This window comes from Pollicipes pollicipes, unplaced genomic scaffold, assembly GCF_011947565.3.
Source record: "Pollicipes pollicipes isolate AB1234 unplaced genomic scaffold, Ppol_2.1 Scaffold_7231;HRSCAF=8579_pilon_pilon_pilon, whole genome shotgun sequence".
In the NCBI taxonomy this organism is placed as follows: Eukaryota; Metazoa; Arthropoda; class Thecostraca; order Pollicipedomorpha; family Pollicipedidae; genus Pollicipes; species Pollicipes pollicipes.
In genome coordinates, this window is record NW_023597034.1 from 1,173,845 (window position 1) to 1,192,619 (window position 18,775).

Sequence of the window (18,775 nt, forward strand, 5' to 3'; positions counted from 1 at the left end):
TGAGTTTCGGATGCGCCACATTGCAATGGCTGTCGTGGACCAGGGAGCATCGCTCGACACTTTTACGTAGATGTACGGACCGTTCACAACGAAGAAGGACCACTTGATTCTTATCAATTCAGCCCAACGTCAACACACTTCATCACCATTGCTGGCGATCCTTACATTAATAAGCGGGCGATATTTGCATTATTCTTGCAAGGTTTGGTCGATATAAGTCATGTTTGCCGCATGCTCAAGCAGCACAAAACGATTTCGGGCACCCTGCCATCCATCCGCCATTTTCCGTCTCTGGGAAATCATTGGTTTGGCAGATATCGAAAGAGACAGCGCTCCCTGGCACAGCCACGTCTGACGCATATCTGTGTTGTCGTGCGCATGGACCGAGCCCAGCCAAGCTGGAGGCCATGGCTGTGGTCTGAGAGCCGACGCGGCCGTGAGCGCCTGCGGCGGGACGGACCTTGATGCTGGGGCCACCCATCTTGCCCTCAGAGCCGTACGGCGTGTCGATGTCGGTCCCCAGCCGGTGCAGCCATCCGGTCGGCTTTGGCAGCTCGGCGAAGCCTATAGCGTACCTACGGACCGGGCCGAGTCGTCAGTGCCAAACAGCAGGGTGTCACGCCGGCCGAGCAGGCCCAATGGGCGCACTAAAAATCAGCTGGTGAACAGCAAAGGGCCCCAACAGGTCAGAAGGAGCGCAGATGCTACCAGGGCCCATGGCCATAACCCAAAAAGGAGGCAAGGTGGAAGGAGGCAGCATGGAGCGGGCAAGCTAGTGGATCGAGGACAACTCAAGAAACGCATCCAAGGCTGTTGGAAAGAGTGCAGTCACAGACACTCTACTCAACTCAGTGAAGGCCACCTGATGGATCACGAACGCAGCTCAACAGGCGCCGACGCGGCGGTCGACAGACAGCGCAGCTCACCAGATGCATGCGAGCCAGTGGGCGACCAGAGCGAACGTGGCCATGAGCAGGAGCAGGAAGCCGGCGCCGTACTCGGAGTAGCGGTCGATCTTCCTGGCGACGCGTACCAGCCGCAGGAGGCGCGCCGTCTTCAGCAGGCCGATCAGCGTGGTCGTCTGTAACCGGACAGCGCGCGGCCCGGAGCCCGCCGGTGAAGCCACCCCCGGCAGCAGCACGGCAGCCGGCGAGGCCTGTCCCCTACACCGGCCGGCGTCACACCGCCCGCGGCATCGATCAGTGTGTAACGCTGCCTGGAGCACTGGATAGCGCAACGTTGCCTCACATGGGCTGCAGTGAGGAAGGCCACTGCTGCACTGATCAGGTGCGGCAGTCGGTGTGGCGCTGGCCAAGGGCTTAATGTTTCATCAGCCGGCGACGTTCATTGCAGCCAGCACGGCCAGCACAGGGCTGACAGGAACACTCACTGCAGCGAGTCTTATGCGGTCCGGAGGGCCGCGGTCAGTCTGACACACATCGGAATACTGATCATGTAACACCGACCCAAACAAGCGGCCAGTAGACTCTGACCAGGAACAAGAGGGTGGTGAGACTGCATGCTCTGAGTTGAACAGCGGCAGCACGCCTGTCCAGCTCTGTTTGATGTCGAAAATATGACATGTATCAGCTAGGGCGCCGAGCCAGCAGTTTTTGCTCTCTTCCACGACCGAATAACATTGCCATGTTCCGCAGGTGATGCATAATGAAAAGTCGCGTCAGCATAACACTATACTCCTCAGCTTGGTGCTGGGTCCTGGATGGACTAATTTGACATGTCTATGCCAGTGCATACAATAAAACAATGGTTCATGCCAGCCGTGAAATAGATTACAACCAACCGGTGGCCGCCTGGCAAACAAGATATGGAGCTCTGGCAAAGAAAAGCAAACAGATTTGCTCATGACAGCCGCAGAGCTAATAAAAATGCTGCAGCCCGCTGCAAAGAATAACATAACGACGAGTGATCTGTGGCTGATCGCGGTGCCGGGTGCGGCGACGCAGAATGCTGGTCAAACATCTTCTCAGCACTGCTGGGAAGACCCCTGAGCCTTGGCCAAGGTGATGCAACCGTAAGTTTACGCGGCAAAGCTGATAGCAAATTTGATCTGTGCTGACTGGGGAGCAGCCATTAACGAATGACAACATACCTTTATGACATGATGCTTGTGTGTTAAACTCAGCAGTCGTAGATGGGTGTCCGGTGTGCATTTTTATACAACCAAATAAGTGAAATGTCAAAACGACCTACAAGGCTGCTTACGGGATTGCACTGATAGGCAAAACAATCAACAGGAATTTATATGATTAAGTGAGTTACCCAACATGCCGGATAGCCATATGGCCATGGAACTTGTGGTTACCAACGTTTTAGTTTTGATTCAGGTATTATCACCTAATAACTCTGGCTATTCCAATGCCTTACTACGCTAAACTTCAACCATTTAATTACATTACCAAACTTTCTAGAACGACAAGGGCGACCAAATACTTCAAACACCACTAATTAACTGTGATCTATACAGCATAGGATTTACACGCACCGTTTCGTACACGGATGCTCGGTAACTTTTATCTATCGATACTTCGGAACAACAAAACGAAATGCACTCACTTCATCCTATGGCAGGTCATGCAAAAGTGGTTAAAATGAGGAGAATGAAGTCATGTTTGTGTTCAAGATATAGCATAGAAATGGAAACCAACACCACACGGCCTATTTACAAATTCCGCTGTCACAAATTGAATGCTTATCTTGTCTTTTTACGGGACGTAACGAAATCAATTCAATATCAAGTTTATTTCTTTGGGGCATTAGGCCTTTGAGGAAAATTGTGCGTCAAATAAAACTATTTTTCATATATGCGGACCTGGGCCAAGTTAGTCACCTTCATACAGCCATCTTTATTGGCTTATGATCACTATCATCAGCGCTACGTAACGTTTGGAAATTGTTTGTGCACAACTTGCGAAAACAATAATTATCACAACTTGCGAAAAACAATAATTATGAGTGAAGCCATAGGTCGAGTTGGCATCATGTGATGACCCGGACAATCTGCAGATAAGCGACCCGGCTCGGCCAGACCGTCACGTTTTCTAAGGCTTGGTACATTCGCAGCAAATGACTGTAGTTTTGCGCAATTTTCTGCAAGAGTAAGTGCAAACCGATGAAAGTAGTGCTGTGAAATGTTTGGGGGTTCGCATGCAAGCTGTCTGATCATGCCTGAATTTTCTGCAATATTACAATGCAAACAAGATACAGCTTTCCTCATTCGAGTAGCATTGCAAGCCTACAAATAAGCTTTTCGCAGAAAAGTGCGCCGTGTAGGTCAAAGCCTAGCTTGAGCCTTTGCGACCCAGCATCGCCGCTGGACGAGAGCAGCATTACTTCACGGAGAAGGGGGGCGGCAATCGTACTGGCGAGAACACGAGTCGACGCCGGCAGCCGGGCACGTGTTCTCGAACGCGAACCATGGATCCACTGTCTTGGGTTATTTCCAGGGCTGATTCAGATCTTGACAACCAGAGCATATAAATGGACATGAAACTAACTACATGACGTAAGTAAACAGCACCCAGGGATAAGAGGCCCGACAGTATCGAAACCAGAGCGACGACCTTAATAAACCCTGTTGTGGAAATTGTCGATTGCTTTTCTATTTAGCTCCGAATGCTGGTCTGGTCCAGAATGCAGGTACAACGGTTTTGAATATTTGGATATGGTTTGAACAACGAGATATTGATCTGCGAAAGCTACACAGGCGTAAACCTCAACCTACGGCGGCCAACATCTATTTAAACCATTAGCATCTATTAGGTGTTGGCCTCAGTCGGCCCCAGTTGAACCTTCACTGACGTTGACCCCAGTCACCGACGACGCAATCATTCCAGGTTACTCGATTTCGTCGACAGAATTGGGCAGATCTAGTCCAGTCAACAGCAACGAATCACAAAACCATGTAATTTGTGAGCTATCTTGCGGACCCCTCACGGCGAAACCCGACGCCTGCTACTTTTATGAAATGACGGATGGTTGGAAACACTGATCCGAGCCTGTGGTACGCATTTGCATACTGTTTTCACTCGTATTGGAATAATTTTAATGACGTTAAGAAACATTTGCCTCCACCTCGCTTAATCACTCCAGGCGTCTTACTGATAACAAGCCAGCAAAACAAGAACGGTAGCAATAGTCTCCGCGTGACCTTGCCGACGCAAGAGCTTGCATGTTCATTACAGCCTTGACTTCGGGCTGGCTGCCATTAGAACTGTACGGACGGCATCGAGCAACTGATCGGCCCTAAACCAGATTTTAAGCTGCATCGGACATTATGAATGCTTCATCACTGAAAATAGTAATGCTCGGTGTGAGCTAGGCTAAACAGAGTCATTAGGATCGAACTTATTGCTGAAAATCTCGGCTGCATGTAAAGCACAGTTGACAGATTATCAAGGCGCGAGAATGAACTTCCAACAAGCGTAAGCATGTCAATGTCGAACGCCAGTATCGAAAAAAGTTTTTATAGATGCCAAACTGGGAGAGTACGGGCGCAGTTTTCCAGGCGCTACCTACCAATTATCTACACGACATCTGTTGGTGCTAAACGGAGGATTTAAACGCGTGCCAACCATATAATTTCTATGTCCTGGCCGAAAAGAGCTCAAGCTTAAGATCTACACTGAAAACGTGTGATTTGGCAAGTTCAAACATTGTTCGTCTGTCCGTATTGACTCTGTGAAGATTTGAGTGCAATTTTTTAAGCAAGTAGCAATTGGGTGCGGGTGATATAACCCAGGACGTGGGGGTTAAACGGATCTAATCATCGCAGTTCGGTTTGAAATATATTATCGGTCGACCAAACACACGCGGCCCAGGCGTCCTGTCTAGCCTCTATTAAGCATAGCTGGGTGTGAGCCAGAGAGGTAGGTGTGGGTGGGGGTGGGGGTGGGGGTGGGGGTGGGGTGGCTGGTGGAAGTGGGGGACGGGGTCGTCGGGCCACGGGCAGGCACGGGAGGCCGGCCCTCCGACCCCGCCGTCTGCACCGCCTGGTGCACTGGCAATGTATTGTTGCAGTGGTGGGCACGCCGGCTCGACCAGGTACCACAACAGAAACAAACACGGGCAAGCCCAAACCAAGCTGGCAAATCAGAATGCTTACTCACAGACTGCGTTTAAGCAAGATAAAACCGACAGCGCGCATTTCACCGGTGGGCGAAACGGGCCATGGAAGAAAGAAAGGGAGAGAGAACGACGTTAGAGTAATACGCCTGAGTCTGTGAAAAGCAAAAGGCATCATGACACACATACACACAGACGTACGTACTAATATATGATCGTTCTTTCCTAGGCTAATTGATCAAGGCGTCGGCTGCGGGTGGTAACACAGCTTCGCTGGTTAACGTCCGAACCCAGCGCCGATAGAACAACGTCAAATAAATGTATCAGTCTCGAAGGGTTCATAACAAGCGTACAGAACGTTGACAGATGAACAGTGCTGGCTAACTGTTGGTTTTACGACTGCAGACAATTGGACTGTTTCCCGAAGCGTGCATGGGTCAAAAAGCATCTTTATCCGGGATAAGCAGGGGCATACTAGTGACCGATCTGGCAACAGCAAGAACAAATATTTATCGGTCACATCAAAGGGCCACTGAGAGCGTCTAAGAGACCGAGAGCCCAGACGACACAAGCCAACAGACACCGCGGAGATGAAGACAGACCTCAACTCTACAAATTTGCCACACTGATACACACTATCACATCGGCCGGCAGAGAGCAGTGAGGTACAGACAAACAGCACAAGCCGCAGGGCCCGTCGGGTTCCAGGCACCAGTTGCCAACGGACCTACGTCTCACAAGGGCGCCGGTCTGAGGCGAAGGCATGCGGAAGAGGGCCGGTGCCGACGCGCGCGTGGCAGCGCGGCCACGCTCACCTCATCGGTGTCCGAGCCGAACAAGAGCAGGTCGAACGGAATGGCCGCGACCACGTCGATGATGAACCAGCCCTTGAAGTAGTGCACGGCTATTTTGCCCGGGTGAGATACTACCTCGTCGTTTTTATTGACGTACGTCGTCCGAAAGTTGATTAAGATGTCTATGATGAACATGATATCCACTGAAAATGATAAGAAAAGTAGCTTATGAGGTCATTCAATACATGAAGCCCTTTGGTTACAATCACCTTAAACAACAATGGGAAACATGTTCATATTTATGCCCGCATACCGTTGCTTATGCCACGAACGTAATGCCGGCCAGATACCAACCTCTTGCCTTAGCTGTATTTACTCAAAGCAGGGGAGACTTCCTCCTAATTGATGTTTAAACCATAGGGGTTGAGAATCTAAAAACATCCAGGCCAGCAATGTGCATGTAATACATTTCACCGGCCACAATGCTTCAGAGCCGGGTGTGCATTTTGCTCTGCGAGCGAATTTCCTAAATGAGTTCGAGGCATTCATTTTATACCGCCATTTTGTTTTATTTATGATTGGTTTTGCACCATGTCACTCGTCGCAGCTTATTTCTCCCAATTATGTGTTGCTACATTTGCAATATGTTATGTCTTGATTGCCTCAAAAAACAGAATTGACCAGAAAAGCAATTCAGATCCAATTCTGCCCTTTCCACCTCCTGTACATGTTTCATATTGGCCACATCACACCTGTACATGTTTCATATTGGCCACATCACAGCAGACCACTTGCCCTCTAAAAAGCGACGTTCTGATGGAACGAAGCAAGAACAGTAAACCTAAATCTTTCCGAAGCGGTTCAAGTGTTTTACACAACTCACCATTTGGGCAGCTTGCGCAGCACGGGTTGGGCTATGCGGAAGGCACAACACATCACCTTCGCCTCCCCGCTCTTAGTTTGTCAGCAACACTGTCAGGTCAAACACAACTGAAGCTGCTTTTCAAGATGAGCCCAGATGAATCGCATGATATGGAGTCAACTGAACTGAAATGTTGTCACATACTGAGCATGGCGTGTTGCAACATGCACACCTTGGACATTGGTTGGAAACAGCGACAAACCAAATGTGCGATAGTGGACTTGGTAAATATTATTTCACATCAAAAATGTGTTTGCCGGTGTTTTTTCTAGCACGTGATAGTACACCGAAGAGGAAATTGGCCACTGGCGCAATCTTTTTATGATTCAATTTTCAAATAACCAAGCAATCGTTTTGTGTACGACACGGAAGGCAACAATAATTGTTTGGAGCATTTATTGCGTTGTTTTTCATTCGAAGCTTTTACGAAAGAAGTGCTGATAACGTCAACGGAAATACACATTTCGCCTGGCGATGTTCCGACAGCATTCCGGCAACAGTAATTATATTCCGCAACCTCCCGTCGGGTGCACTAATGAGCTATGCATTCACGGTAAACACGAAGAACGCGGTTGCGAATCACTTCTTACACACACATTCGTTTGCGCAGACTTCGGATGACGACCGTATGTACAGATGACTACAAAGGGGCTCATATCTCTTGTCAAGTGTAAACAGTTCTTATTCGAATTGAAGGGCATGCTATGAGATGTAAAGCGGTCATAATGTGGTAGACAGTCTGTCCAGCATTGGTAAGAAGGGGTGGAGTTTGGGGCTTGTGCACACCAAAAATTATGTAGGTAACAATTAGATTTGAGTTTCTTGAACTGAAAAAGACCACTTTAGCATCAGACCAGTTGGAGCCCTCATGCCTGCTCGTCCCCTATCGCTGGTACCAAAGTACGAGGCTGTCTGTATAATGTAACGGCCACAGACCTAAGACGTGCGCCTCCTGAGCGATCTGCGCGATTCTATCGCATCTCGGCCTGGCACTGGGCGCCCGCGAGGCAGCCAGCGCGTAAAACGCGCCCTGCCCCGTCGGCAGCCCCCAGCGGCCTCCCCGACCTGGCGACGCGGCAGCCCTGATCAAATGACCCGGACCGGCGCCGCCAAAGGTCAGCCGACCGCGAGCTAATGGCGCGCACATCGCCCGGCCGTCGGCCCGCTCAGGCGGGCAGCGCCGGCTCAGCGGCTCCGGCGCCAGCTCAGCCGGCGCCGCCCGGCCGCCTGGCCGGCACACACTCCGGGGCGCGGCCAGAACCGCGCCAGCCGCGCCGTCCGCCGCCCGCCGTGCGCCCATCCCCTCCAGAGAGCGTCAGCGGAGGCGGCGCTCGGCGGCCGGCGGCTGGCGGTGTCGGCTTCCGCGGCCGCTCCCTGCTGGACCAGATGGCGCTAACGATGCCGCGTCAGGCCACGCGTCCGCAGCACGGCCGTGGGCGACGGCCTCGTCATCAGCCAAAACTCGGCGGCGCGCTTCGTGGGACGTGTCACCTTTGGCCCGACAGATTTGCAGATGCCGTTACTAGCTGGCGAGCATCACAAGAGGTGTCTCCATCGAGGGGCCATCATGAGAAGTCGTCTTCACCCACGGAACGTCTCTGGTGGTTTACATGGACCTTTACAGTAATCTTATTTTGTCTTCTGTCAGACCGTCAGCCACATAAATGTTGGAATTGGAATTGAATCTTAAAAGAAGCATCAACTCCGCAAAACTCATTGAGTGTGCCCGAAACCTGCCACTCAAATTGTCCCGTCCAGTTCAATGGATAATTTTGCCCCCGTCATTTCGCCAGACAGGACCTCGGAGGCTTTCGCATGCTATTCAAAGCTGCGGAAAACGGTCCCCGGCTCGAATTGGTCCTTGGCCAGTTGCCTGCTGACCTCTTCCATGTGAGGCGGACCAAACAATGCACCACTCGGGGCCTCGTGCGCAATGCCGCTAGATAACGTTCCCGGCATCCTTTCCCAGAGCCCCGAAGCATTGCGTGCCCCGCATATGACAAAGTAAAAAAGTTCGCCATCAAGTTGTCGTCACGTTTCTCTTCCACATCTATTAGCAAAATGCCGAAACAAGGATTGTGGTGTGTTGGAAAGCTCAATGTGCTTCATCCGCCAGGAAAAACGGTTTCAGCCGGCATGTTGTTTTGTCTTAAATTTGGGAGCCATGCCGGCCCCTATGACATGGAGGGACACATTCAATGGTTCTCCGGTAGATGTCATGTACACCAGTTATAGTTTGACTTTTCTTAGTATTAATCACGAGCTGACTAACATCAGCCACCAAAAGTCACGTCATACCGAATATGGAGCATTTGCACGTTGCCGCCTATATTCGACAGAACAGGAGTGGCGGGTTGTCGGGGATGGGCCGCACTCACTCCGGTTTCTGGAGAAACCGTACCTCTGGAGGCAGGTTGCTGTCTCCGCTTCTGTCAGCGCGCTTTATAAATGACTAGTGTATACAATTGTGTAAAACGAGCTGTTTCCTGCTTGCCGATGCTGTCAAATGCGCCAGGAAGTTGACCGTCAGTTAGATGAAGCTGCTCTCCGGACGACCTAAGTCATCTTCGCCGCTAGTCACGGTCACGTGGTCTCACTTGAAGCCAACCGAAAGGTAAGGCCTCGGCCCCAACTCTGCGACGCTGTCCGTGAGCCAGCGTATGGTTTACAGACGGCGTAGTGATTGAAAGTGTCGTGGTCACGTGCGACTTAGGTGTTATATTGGACGCCAGCCTCCGCTTCGGAGACCATGTGGATGCTTTTGCGTCCGAAGCCAACAGGACGGCAAGACAACTAGTGACGTCACTTAGGCTGGAAGATGGTGGGTCCCCTTATGAGTACATGGGTGAAACCAGTGTACGCTGAAATGGACGAAACATTTTGGTCTGGGTTCAAATAGATGATGACTTCCTCAAAACTTACATCAACTCCAAAACGAAACTATAAATTACATCGTATACTGGCCTTGTAAACACACCGAACTCTATGAACTTTGATTCCGTCAGCTTATAGAGCTAGGCGCGCATGTCGACTTTCTTCCATTCATCCATTTGGGGGAAGGATTTCCAATCTCAATAAAATTTGGCGGAAGGATTTCCAATCTCCGATCGAAAAACGCGTGACAGTTTCGTGACTCTCGGGTGTCCCACAGGACCGCAAGTTCTATGATCCGATGACTAACGACCCATCGACACGCCAAGTTCGAACGATCCAGGAGCCCGGCTAGCATTGATCTTGGCCCTGATTCCGGCCGCCTTCAAAGCCTCCAGGTAAGACGTCGTGCGCGAAATCGCGCGGTTCGCTGATGTCGGGAGGGGCGCCCTGTCGGAACCGGCACCTGCATCACGCCCGGCGAGCGCCCCGGAGCCACATTTCAGCCGGCGCCGACGGGGATTTGCATGGGCGTGCTGCGCGATCGACCGAGCACCGCTCTGTCACGGTCGCCGTCCGAGTCGGCCGGCGTCGACGGCTGGCCACTCACCGATGAGATCTATGACCACGATCGGGTCCTCGCCGTACTTCTTGTTGACGCGGTTCTGGCCGGGCTCGCTGAGCAGGAACGCCGCCACGTACGGCGTGAACATGGCCGTGTAGATGACCAGCAGCAGCACGATCCAATCCCAGACGGCCTTGAACGGCGAGTAGTGCAAGATCGTCCACTTGTGGATGCGCGGCGATTGCAGCTTGTACTCGGGCAGCACGTCGGCGCCCAGCGACAGCACCTGCGGCGGTCAAAGGTCGAGGTCAGCGCTGACGTGTTGGGGCAGCGCAGGGCAGAGGCGGTTCACTGCCAGCCGGCACGCAGCCGCGGCGCGTCCAGGCAAGTGATCCGCGTGGGGCTGACTCACGACCCCTCCCCCCCCCCCCTGGTGGTGGCGGAAAAGCGTCACGATCACACGGCAGTAACAGCTGGTGCTGGACCGGCGTACGTCAGCGCCGGTCCCGTTGCCGACGTCAGTGGTGACGGGTGGCGGGGTTCCCCCGCGGGTTGCCACGACTGCCAGGGCCGATGAAGAGTCACCATACGCACTTACAGCATGGATCGAACACACGGTGATCTGCAGACGACTGTTGTCATAACCCTGCCATGTTCTGCAATACACCTACACCTTAGCAAAGGCAAGCTCTGGCTCATCTCCGCGCGTTGCATGACAAGGCAACGTTTTACCGTCATTGCACACCTTTTAGTTCTTCTACATCAAAGGCCCCTTACTCTTATCCAATTTTCGACCTTATTGGATTAACAAGCACACCTCAAGTAAGGTTTCCTGAGTTCATTCTCTAGCGCTACGCCCACCCAACCGCAGCAGCTCGCGGTGAGCTCTGCAGTGGGTTAACCGTATGGTGCCCGGCACGTCCAAGGCTTCCCAAGACAAGATCTCCACCGGCACTTGGCTGTCAGAATATGGAATCAATTAAGTTTGTGTTCGTATGATTCAGAAGCCCACCAGTTACCTAACAGGAGTAAAAATGCGTCAGCAGTGTTGAAAGGTCAGTGGGAGATCCATCATGGAGTTTTTGTCTCCCGAATTGACCATGTATTATAGTGCACTGTTAAAATATATAAAGCTTGAGCTCGATCCCCACAAGCGCTTCTCAAGTCACATCATACTCAAACCAAGCCAGATGGGCTCGCCTGCATGAGATAGCCGTCACTCACTTCAAACATACACCGGAAGGCTAGCTTGGGGTATGAGCACAAAACTGAGGGCACCACCAGGGCGACGCCAACGCCATGCACAGTCCAGCATGCTCGGACCAAGTGGCGCTCCGCTCCGTCGTCGTTTGCTGGGGCACGACAGAGATAAACAGCCGGTGCTGTTTAACAGAGCCGCCGGACCGGCAGCCGAGCCATGCCAGTGACGTCACTGGAGCTCGGCGGAGTCCAGCCCCGACTGTCACTGGCGCACCTGCGGGCGGTGACTGACCGATGGCGACGCAGGCCCGCCAAGACCCGGCGCCCCGCCACACACTGGTGCCTGAGACGGGGCCTCTGCAGACCACCGCACCGCCGCTGGCCTCCGCCACGGCCCCGCAGGAGACCCGCGGCACTGCGCAGGGGGAAACATCCGCAGTGGGCACTGACAGTCGTCTCCTGTGCCTGTCAGTGCCTGCTGGTGTCGCCGAGCGAATAACCTGGCATATGCCCCGCCATTCACGACAGCGTCCGTGCGTGCTCGCGATGTCATACAGCTGAAGGACGGGGCGGGGGGGGGGGGGGACACAGTCGTGTCGCGTACATGGCCCGCGGTCGGCAGCCATGAGCCAGCAAAAGACACGAGATCAGGCGCACGGCAGGGACTGCCAGCGGCAGATCATGGGACGACGGGCGCACAATTCCCGCGATGCACGATCGCCGGCCGATGTCGAGTGTCGGTGGAGAAGGCTGTCGGTGCGGCCTGACGCGGAATGTCGCCGGCACTGTCGAGTGTCGGGGGAGAAGGCTGTCGGTGGGACCTGACGCGTAATGACCGACAGTGCCAGCGCTGGGGAGTCACCTGAGCAGCCTTCTCCCCGGCCACCTCCAGCATGGAGACCTGCGAGAGACGGCGGCGCTCGTCGGCCGACGGCCTCGGCTTCTCGGGCGAGCCGAGCGAGAACGAGCGCGGCGGCGGCGAGCGAGCTGGTGTCAGGCGGCGCACGCTGCTCCGCTGCCGGCTAGCCCGAGCCTCGCGCGCCGTGCGCACACCGACCGGCGGCAGCAGCAGCAGTCGCGGCGCGGCCGGCAGGCTGTCCGGCGCCGGCGCCGGCGCCGGCGGCGCGGCGCCGGCGTCCACCAGAATCGCCGGCGCCGCCAATCGGCCGTCACTGATGACGCTGACGGACGAGTGGCGGCGGCTGGGCATGGCGCAGCCCGCCGCCGCCGATGACACGCGTGGAGGCGCGACGCGCAGCGGCGGCGCCAGCGCGTCAGGCGCACGGGATGGCCGCATCAATCATCACACAGGCCGGCCGCCGCGCGCACCGCCGGCCCGGCGCCCACTGCGGCCCGTCCGTGAGCGGACCGGCGACGGCGGCGCGCGCCCTCGGCGCCGGCCAAACAGCGGCCGCGAGGGCCGCGCGGGCGCGAAACAGCGGCACCGGCCGGCGGCGCGCTGTACGGAGTGGATCACTCGGCGCCCGTGTTGGGCCACGTGCCGCCTGAGAAAATACACAGCCAGCCGCTGGCGTCGCCACTGTTTGGGACGGTGGCGGCCGTCGGGCGCTCACACCTCGGACACCACACCGCAACGGCGCCTGCGATTGCCAGCAGCCCGGTCCGACGGCGGCGGCGCGGCTGCCGTCCGCGCAGCTCGGCCGTCAGGCGGCACCTGAGCGGCCGGACGAGCTGAAGCCCCGCGCCCCCCAGCCACGCCCTGGCCTTGTTCATTATGGCGGCAGATCCTCTGGTCCCCCGGGGCGGCCGACGTCCGGTAAATAAAATAGGCGCCGGTCCGGTGCGGCGCGGTGCGCGGCGCGGCGACGCAGCCACTCCACGCCGCCCTCGGCTAATGGATATTAGCCGGCACCCGGACACCGCACGCACGACACCGGCGGGTCCGCCGGACGGACCCGCACGGGCGGATCCAGAGGGGCGTCCACTCTGTGGGAGCTGGCGCTCCTAAGCACGCGATGGAAGCAAATCTGTCTGCTAATCTTCTCTACGTCAAACTCGGATGATGAAGCCGTCATTTGGTACTATTGTAGCACCTCTTTGGATCATGGCTCTCCTGTCACCAAGTAATCATGACATTCTACGGACCGATAGACCCCCCCCCCTCCCCCCCTCCGATGTAAATCCTGGATCCGTCCCCGCCGATTCTTGACGCGTCGCGCGGTATGCGGTGGCCAAGCCCGGGCCACAGGCCTGCATAGTTCCAGAGTATCCGAATGTGCGGTGGCGGCTGGCCGCCATCAGCGCTGCGGCAGCTGGCGGGCATCAGCGCTGTGGCAGCTGGCGGGCATCAGCGCTGCGGCAGCTGGCGGGCATCAGCGCTGTGCCAGCTGGCGGGCATCAGCGCTGTGTCCGGTATTTCATGTGAGGCATCCGTAAAAATGCGGCCGTCATGCCATCTCATAGGCAGTAACGCCAGAAGATCATGCGGCAAATCTGACGCGCTGCTGGTGACGGTATATGATGGATGGCAGCCGTGTGTCGGTCACCACGATAGGCATTCAGGAAAACATTCAGACCAGTAGAGCAAATATTTTGTGATGACATGAGAGATAAGAGAAGATGATGACCAATCAACTCTCTTCATCCCGAAAAACCTCTCAGGGGGAGCAAAACGGAGAAGCGGGCAGGGTGAACTGCGAAGCAGCAAGTCAGGACGCAAAGTTTGGGGGAAAACGAAGAAACTGGAACACTTACAATGTTCTGGGTTGACATTGAGGTAAACAGATTTGATACAGGCATGTAGCCGAAATATCAATGCATGTATCTTCCATTCTCCTGGTTATTCTGCGAGGAATAATGCTATTAGTACGTCTTTCCTATTTGTATGACGTTCCTCGCAAATGCATTTAACGACTTATGAAAAACAGCTTCATCCTGTTACCGCAACTGCAGAACATAAAAGGCTGGAACTGCTCACATATACGGCAGATGAAGTCAGATGGCTATGATTGATGCCGACAGATGATGACGACAGATGATGACGACAGATGATGAAGTTTACGTCATTTCGGGATCATTCACTGCAACTACCCCGTTCCCGGCAGAGAAAACGCCAAATCATATGTTGAGCGACTAAACTCTCTCGAGCATTGGGTGTTCATCACCGTAATCTGTGCAACCGTCTCAGGTACTACAGTGCCCACCTCAGTGAAAACGAAGCTATGTTCAGTCGAGGACCGAACGACTCAACGAATGAAGAACAAACACATGGGTCTGGTTACACCACGCTCTGCCAATGAACCGATACCAGTGCAATCCACGCTCCTGTTGAGACATTCACGGTGACGTAATGATTATGGAGAACCACTCGATCCTTCCAAATAGGAGCTGCATCGTACTTTGAGCCGGAAGGCGCAGGGTCTCAGCAGCATAGATGGTACTCCGCTTGAAACGTGATTAAAAAGCCGTCCACTGTAAACGACGGAGCGTTTTCGTTTCCAGCACGCACAAACATTCCTGTAATGTCGCCTTTTTTAATAATACAGCCTTCACGTGCTGATGCCGCTAACGACCTCTCCCAGCACGCCACTGTGCAACGGCTGTTGTGTGGTGGCCGTGGTGACATAATCAGAGGAGCAACCAACGTCACAGTGGTGCGGCTGTTATGCGATGTCCGTGGCAACGCGACATAATTGTTCGCTATAACACGATCAAGGGTGCAGGCCTCACTGCCGTGTTGCGGCTGCCCTGCGACGATCATGTTACCGTCATCAAGTGAGCGCCATTTGTCACCCTTCTGCAGCTGCCGCGTGGCGGTCGTGATAACGCCGCCCAGCGAACAGCCTCTGGCCGCCAGCTGCCGCCATCTGCACCCATTCGACGATGGCAATAAACGGACTACAGCCCGTCGCCCATTCCACGGCCAAGGCGCAGCCAGCAGATGAGAGCCGTAGCCAGCGGTCGGAGCCCCCTCTCCTGAAGGACGCCCCGCCCGGTCCGCGGCGGCGGTGGCGGTGAGAGCCGCCAGGTGGCGCGTGCCGGCGCCTCCTGACACACCCGGCATCTCCGAATTAAACAGACAGCAGCGCGCCACGTAAACACTGCTGTCTCGTCCCAAACAGAGCAGCATCGCCGCAATGGCCACAGGAGGCGGTGCCCACAGCCGGGCCAGCGCATAGGTCACGATGTGTCCGGGGTCGGGTCAGAGCATAGGTCACGATGTGTCCAGGGTCGGGTCAGAGCACAGGTCTCGAGATGTCCGGGGTCGAGTCAGAGCATAGGTCAGGTGTCCGGGGTCGGGTCAGGGCACAGGTCCCGAGGTGTCCGGGGCCGGGTCAGAGCACAGGTCCCGAGGTGTCCTGGGCCGGGTCAGAGAACAGATCACGAGGTGCTCAGGACCGGGTCAGAGCACAGGTCACAAGGTGCTCAGGGCCGGGACAGCACACAGGTGCAGGACGCCTCATGTCACAGCATGATGTTCCGCATCCGATTGCTCCGCGGCCGTAGCAACAGCGTCCGCTTCATCAGGGTCACTGAGCCACGGTAGTTTCGGTACCAAGTGACGTGTTTCTCATGTCACGCACTGTTCATATTTATAGAATCGAGTGGAAACCTTAACTAAGTTAACCCATTGTCCGCTTTTTGTGTACCAAAAATGATTCCCCTTCCTTCGAAGGAGTAAATATCAGCCCGTCCCATCTTTGCGCAGAGTTCGCATCTATGTTGCTCTAGCATGCCAATACAGATGACACGCCAGACCGTCATACATTTAGTGTAGTCACCGAATTTCATGCCTTTGCAGAAGGTAAGACAGTAGTAATAGCCTTATTCGACCTAGAAAAGCCAGGAGAATGGAGAAATGGATGCGACGATATTTCGGCAACTTGCCTTTATCGAAACAAATATCAGTGGTGACTTTAAATTTGTTGCCGAAATATCGGTTTCCGAAATATCAACGCATCTATCTCTCCATTCTTCTGGTTTTTATAAGAGGAATAGTGCTGTTACTACTGTAACATCGATATGCATAATGCTCCTCGCAAATGTACTTAAAAAATGAACGTACCTTTGACAGAAGTATTTGCATATTCTTGACAGGTTTCAGTTACTCAAAAATGCGCGAAAAAGGAAATTACGTGGCAGTCATTAAAACAGCGTAAGTCGTTAACATCATAAAGGTACCGAAACTTTGTGGGTTTGGTCAATAGACACGGACAGTGCAGATTTGTTTCGGATCAACTATGTATTCGCGTTGGCAGATCCACAGGAACACCGTGAGAAACACAGCATCATCAAAAGCTGTTTTGTTTGAGCGTACGATATTGTCTTTGGTCCGTTTAGAAGGAACTAAGAAACCTCATCTCTTGTAAGTTGCAGTGACTGGAAGCAGCGTGCGTGGGGGGAATGCATGCTTGTTTGCGCCTAGAAATATACTTGGTGTGCGTCAGTTACTGTTTATGGTATATAATCATTCATAATAACATATCCTTCGTTCCTTTGGCTGCCATTCCTGAAAATTGTATACAACCCTTGCCTTTCACCGATTGTGGAAGTATGCTGTTATTTCATTTGCTGTTCATCGCTTGGTGGTGTGTCTCGTAACAGCTCAGAACGTTATCAGAGGCTGCAACAAGTCACCATTTTCCCCTCCGTGTATCAACGGATACTTAAAGCACACAGCTTCCGCACTAGAGCCAGTTTTGCAAGATTCCTTGTTGTTCCTCATCCCATCTGTTTTCATAATTTCATCCAGCGTTGGACGGCGATAGCAGGCCACAGCCAGCCAGCGGGCCTCAGGCCGCTGTTCCGCCCGTGCCCAGCCGGCGCGTCTCCCTCAGGCCGCTGCTCCGCCCGTGCCCCGCCGGCGCGTCTCCCTCAGGCCGCTGCTCCGCCCGTGCCCCGCCGGCGTGTCTCCCTCAGGCCGCTGCTCCGCCCGTGCCCCGCCGGCGCGTCTCTCACACCTACCTCCTTGCCGATGTTCTTCAATGGGTCGAGATCGGCGCTCACGTTCTCGTTCTCCACCTTGCCGGAGTCCTCGTCAATGCTGACCCGCACGCCGGCCCACTTCAGGGTCTCACGTCGCTGGCCGAGCCGGGCTCGGCCGCGGCTGTCCATCTGCACGGAGAGGCCGCGCGTGCGGCGCGGCTCCGCGCCCAGCCGCGGCCGGTCGGTCGGCGAGCCCGCCGCCGGCCGCGACCAGCGCTGGCCTGGGTGGCGCCAGTCGAAGGCGCAGGAGGCGCGCCGGCCCGGCTCCTCCGCCGCCTGGTCGTGCTCCTCTGAGATGCTGGTGCACGAGCTGCGAGCTCGGCCCGACGGTGCGGCGAACGGCTTGCGCCGCGAGCCGCCGGAGGAGTTCATGTCGGCGGCGGCCGGCGACGCCGCCAGGCGTCCAGCGGCGGCCAGCGCCAGCGGCCGCGGCAGTCGACGCGATCCGGTGCGGTTGTAACACTGTACAAGATGTCGGTGACGAACTGTTCTGGCTTGGTTCACTAGGACTCAATGTCTGGTGTCACTTTGAATACAGAGTGAGCGAAATGAATGGCTTGGTTTCACGACATCCTCTCAGGCTGCAAGTACTATCAATGTTATACCGCACACTCTTGGCTGCGGTCTCAAATTCCAGGATAAACTTTACATATGCCACCAAGTTCACCATATTCCAACAGGCATGCCATTTTCGGGTACTTTTGTGATTTAATACTAAATTTCAGAACTCACCAAAGAGGGTTTGCCTGCCAAAACATGGTGAACCTTGCGACTTGTTTGTTTTATTTCTTGGAGCTTGAGCCGGCAGCTAGACCATACGATATCATAATGATAAAGATGAATAGTCTCAGAGAGCCTTTGTCATCAATGAATAGGATATGCATACATATGTCAGATGAACTTAGGATATATATATATATATATATATATATATATATATATATATATATATAAATCATTTGAACTAAGTGTAAAAATTTATTCCGTCTTCTTCTCGCATGCATAACGCATTGAATGGCTCTATTTCCTCAAACGGACTCATAACCAAAGCAAATACATTTCGCAGCTAAGTAGATAGGTTGTGTTCCCAACGATGGCAATGGCGCAAACAGATATGTCCTTACATCCAACATAAATACCATTGGCCACAAAGCCTGGACCCATTTGCTCAGGGAATTCGTCTCTCTAAATAGTTGCATTCACACTTTACACGGTTCTGTTAGAAACAGGGTGCTTTACAACATTCAACACTTCTTGAAATGATCAGAAAGAAATTCGAGCGGGCGAAAGCTTTTCTAGATTATTAGATACATAATGTTATTAGATTATTAGATATATCATATTTCTCAGATATAGTAGTTTTGTCGTCCTCCTATTGGTCAAAAACTTGCTTCA

At 53.9% G+C, this 18,775-nt stretch overlaps 1 protein-coding gene across 1 annotated transcript; it reads right to left on the bottom strand.

The window, feature by feature from the left end:
- Positions 1-460: 460 nt before the first annotated feature.
- Positions 461-17,509, bottom strand: LOC119109235 (potassium voltage-gated channel subfamily H member 2; the record flags this gene model as incomplete). The annotated part of the gene is given in 6 exon segments (XM_037232827.1): positions 461-575; positions 927-1,081; positions 5,127-5,129; positions 5,898-6,079; positions 10,280-10,520; positions 17,360-17,509. Coding segments are annotated over 6 exon segments (846 nt in total), but the record flags the coding sequence as incomplete, so codon positions are not given.
- Positions 17,510-18,775: the final 1,266 nt, after the last annotated feature.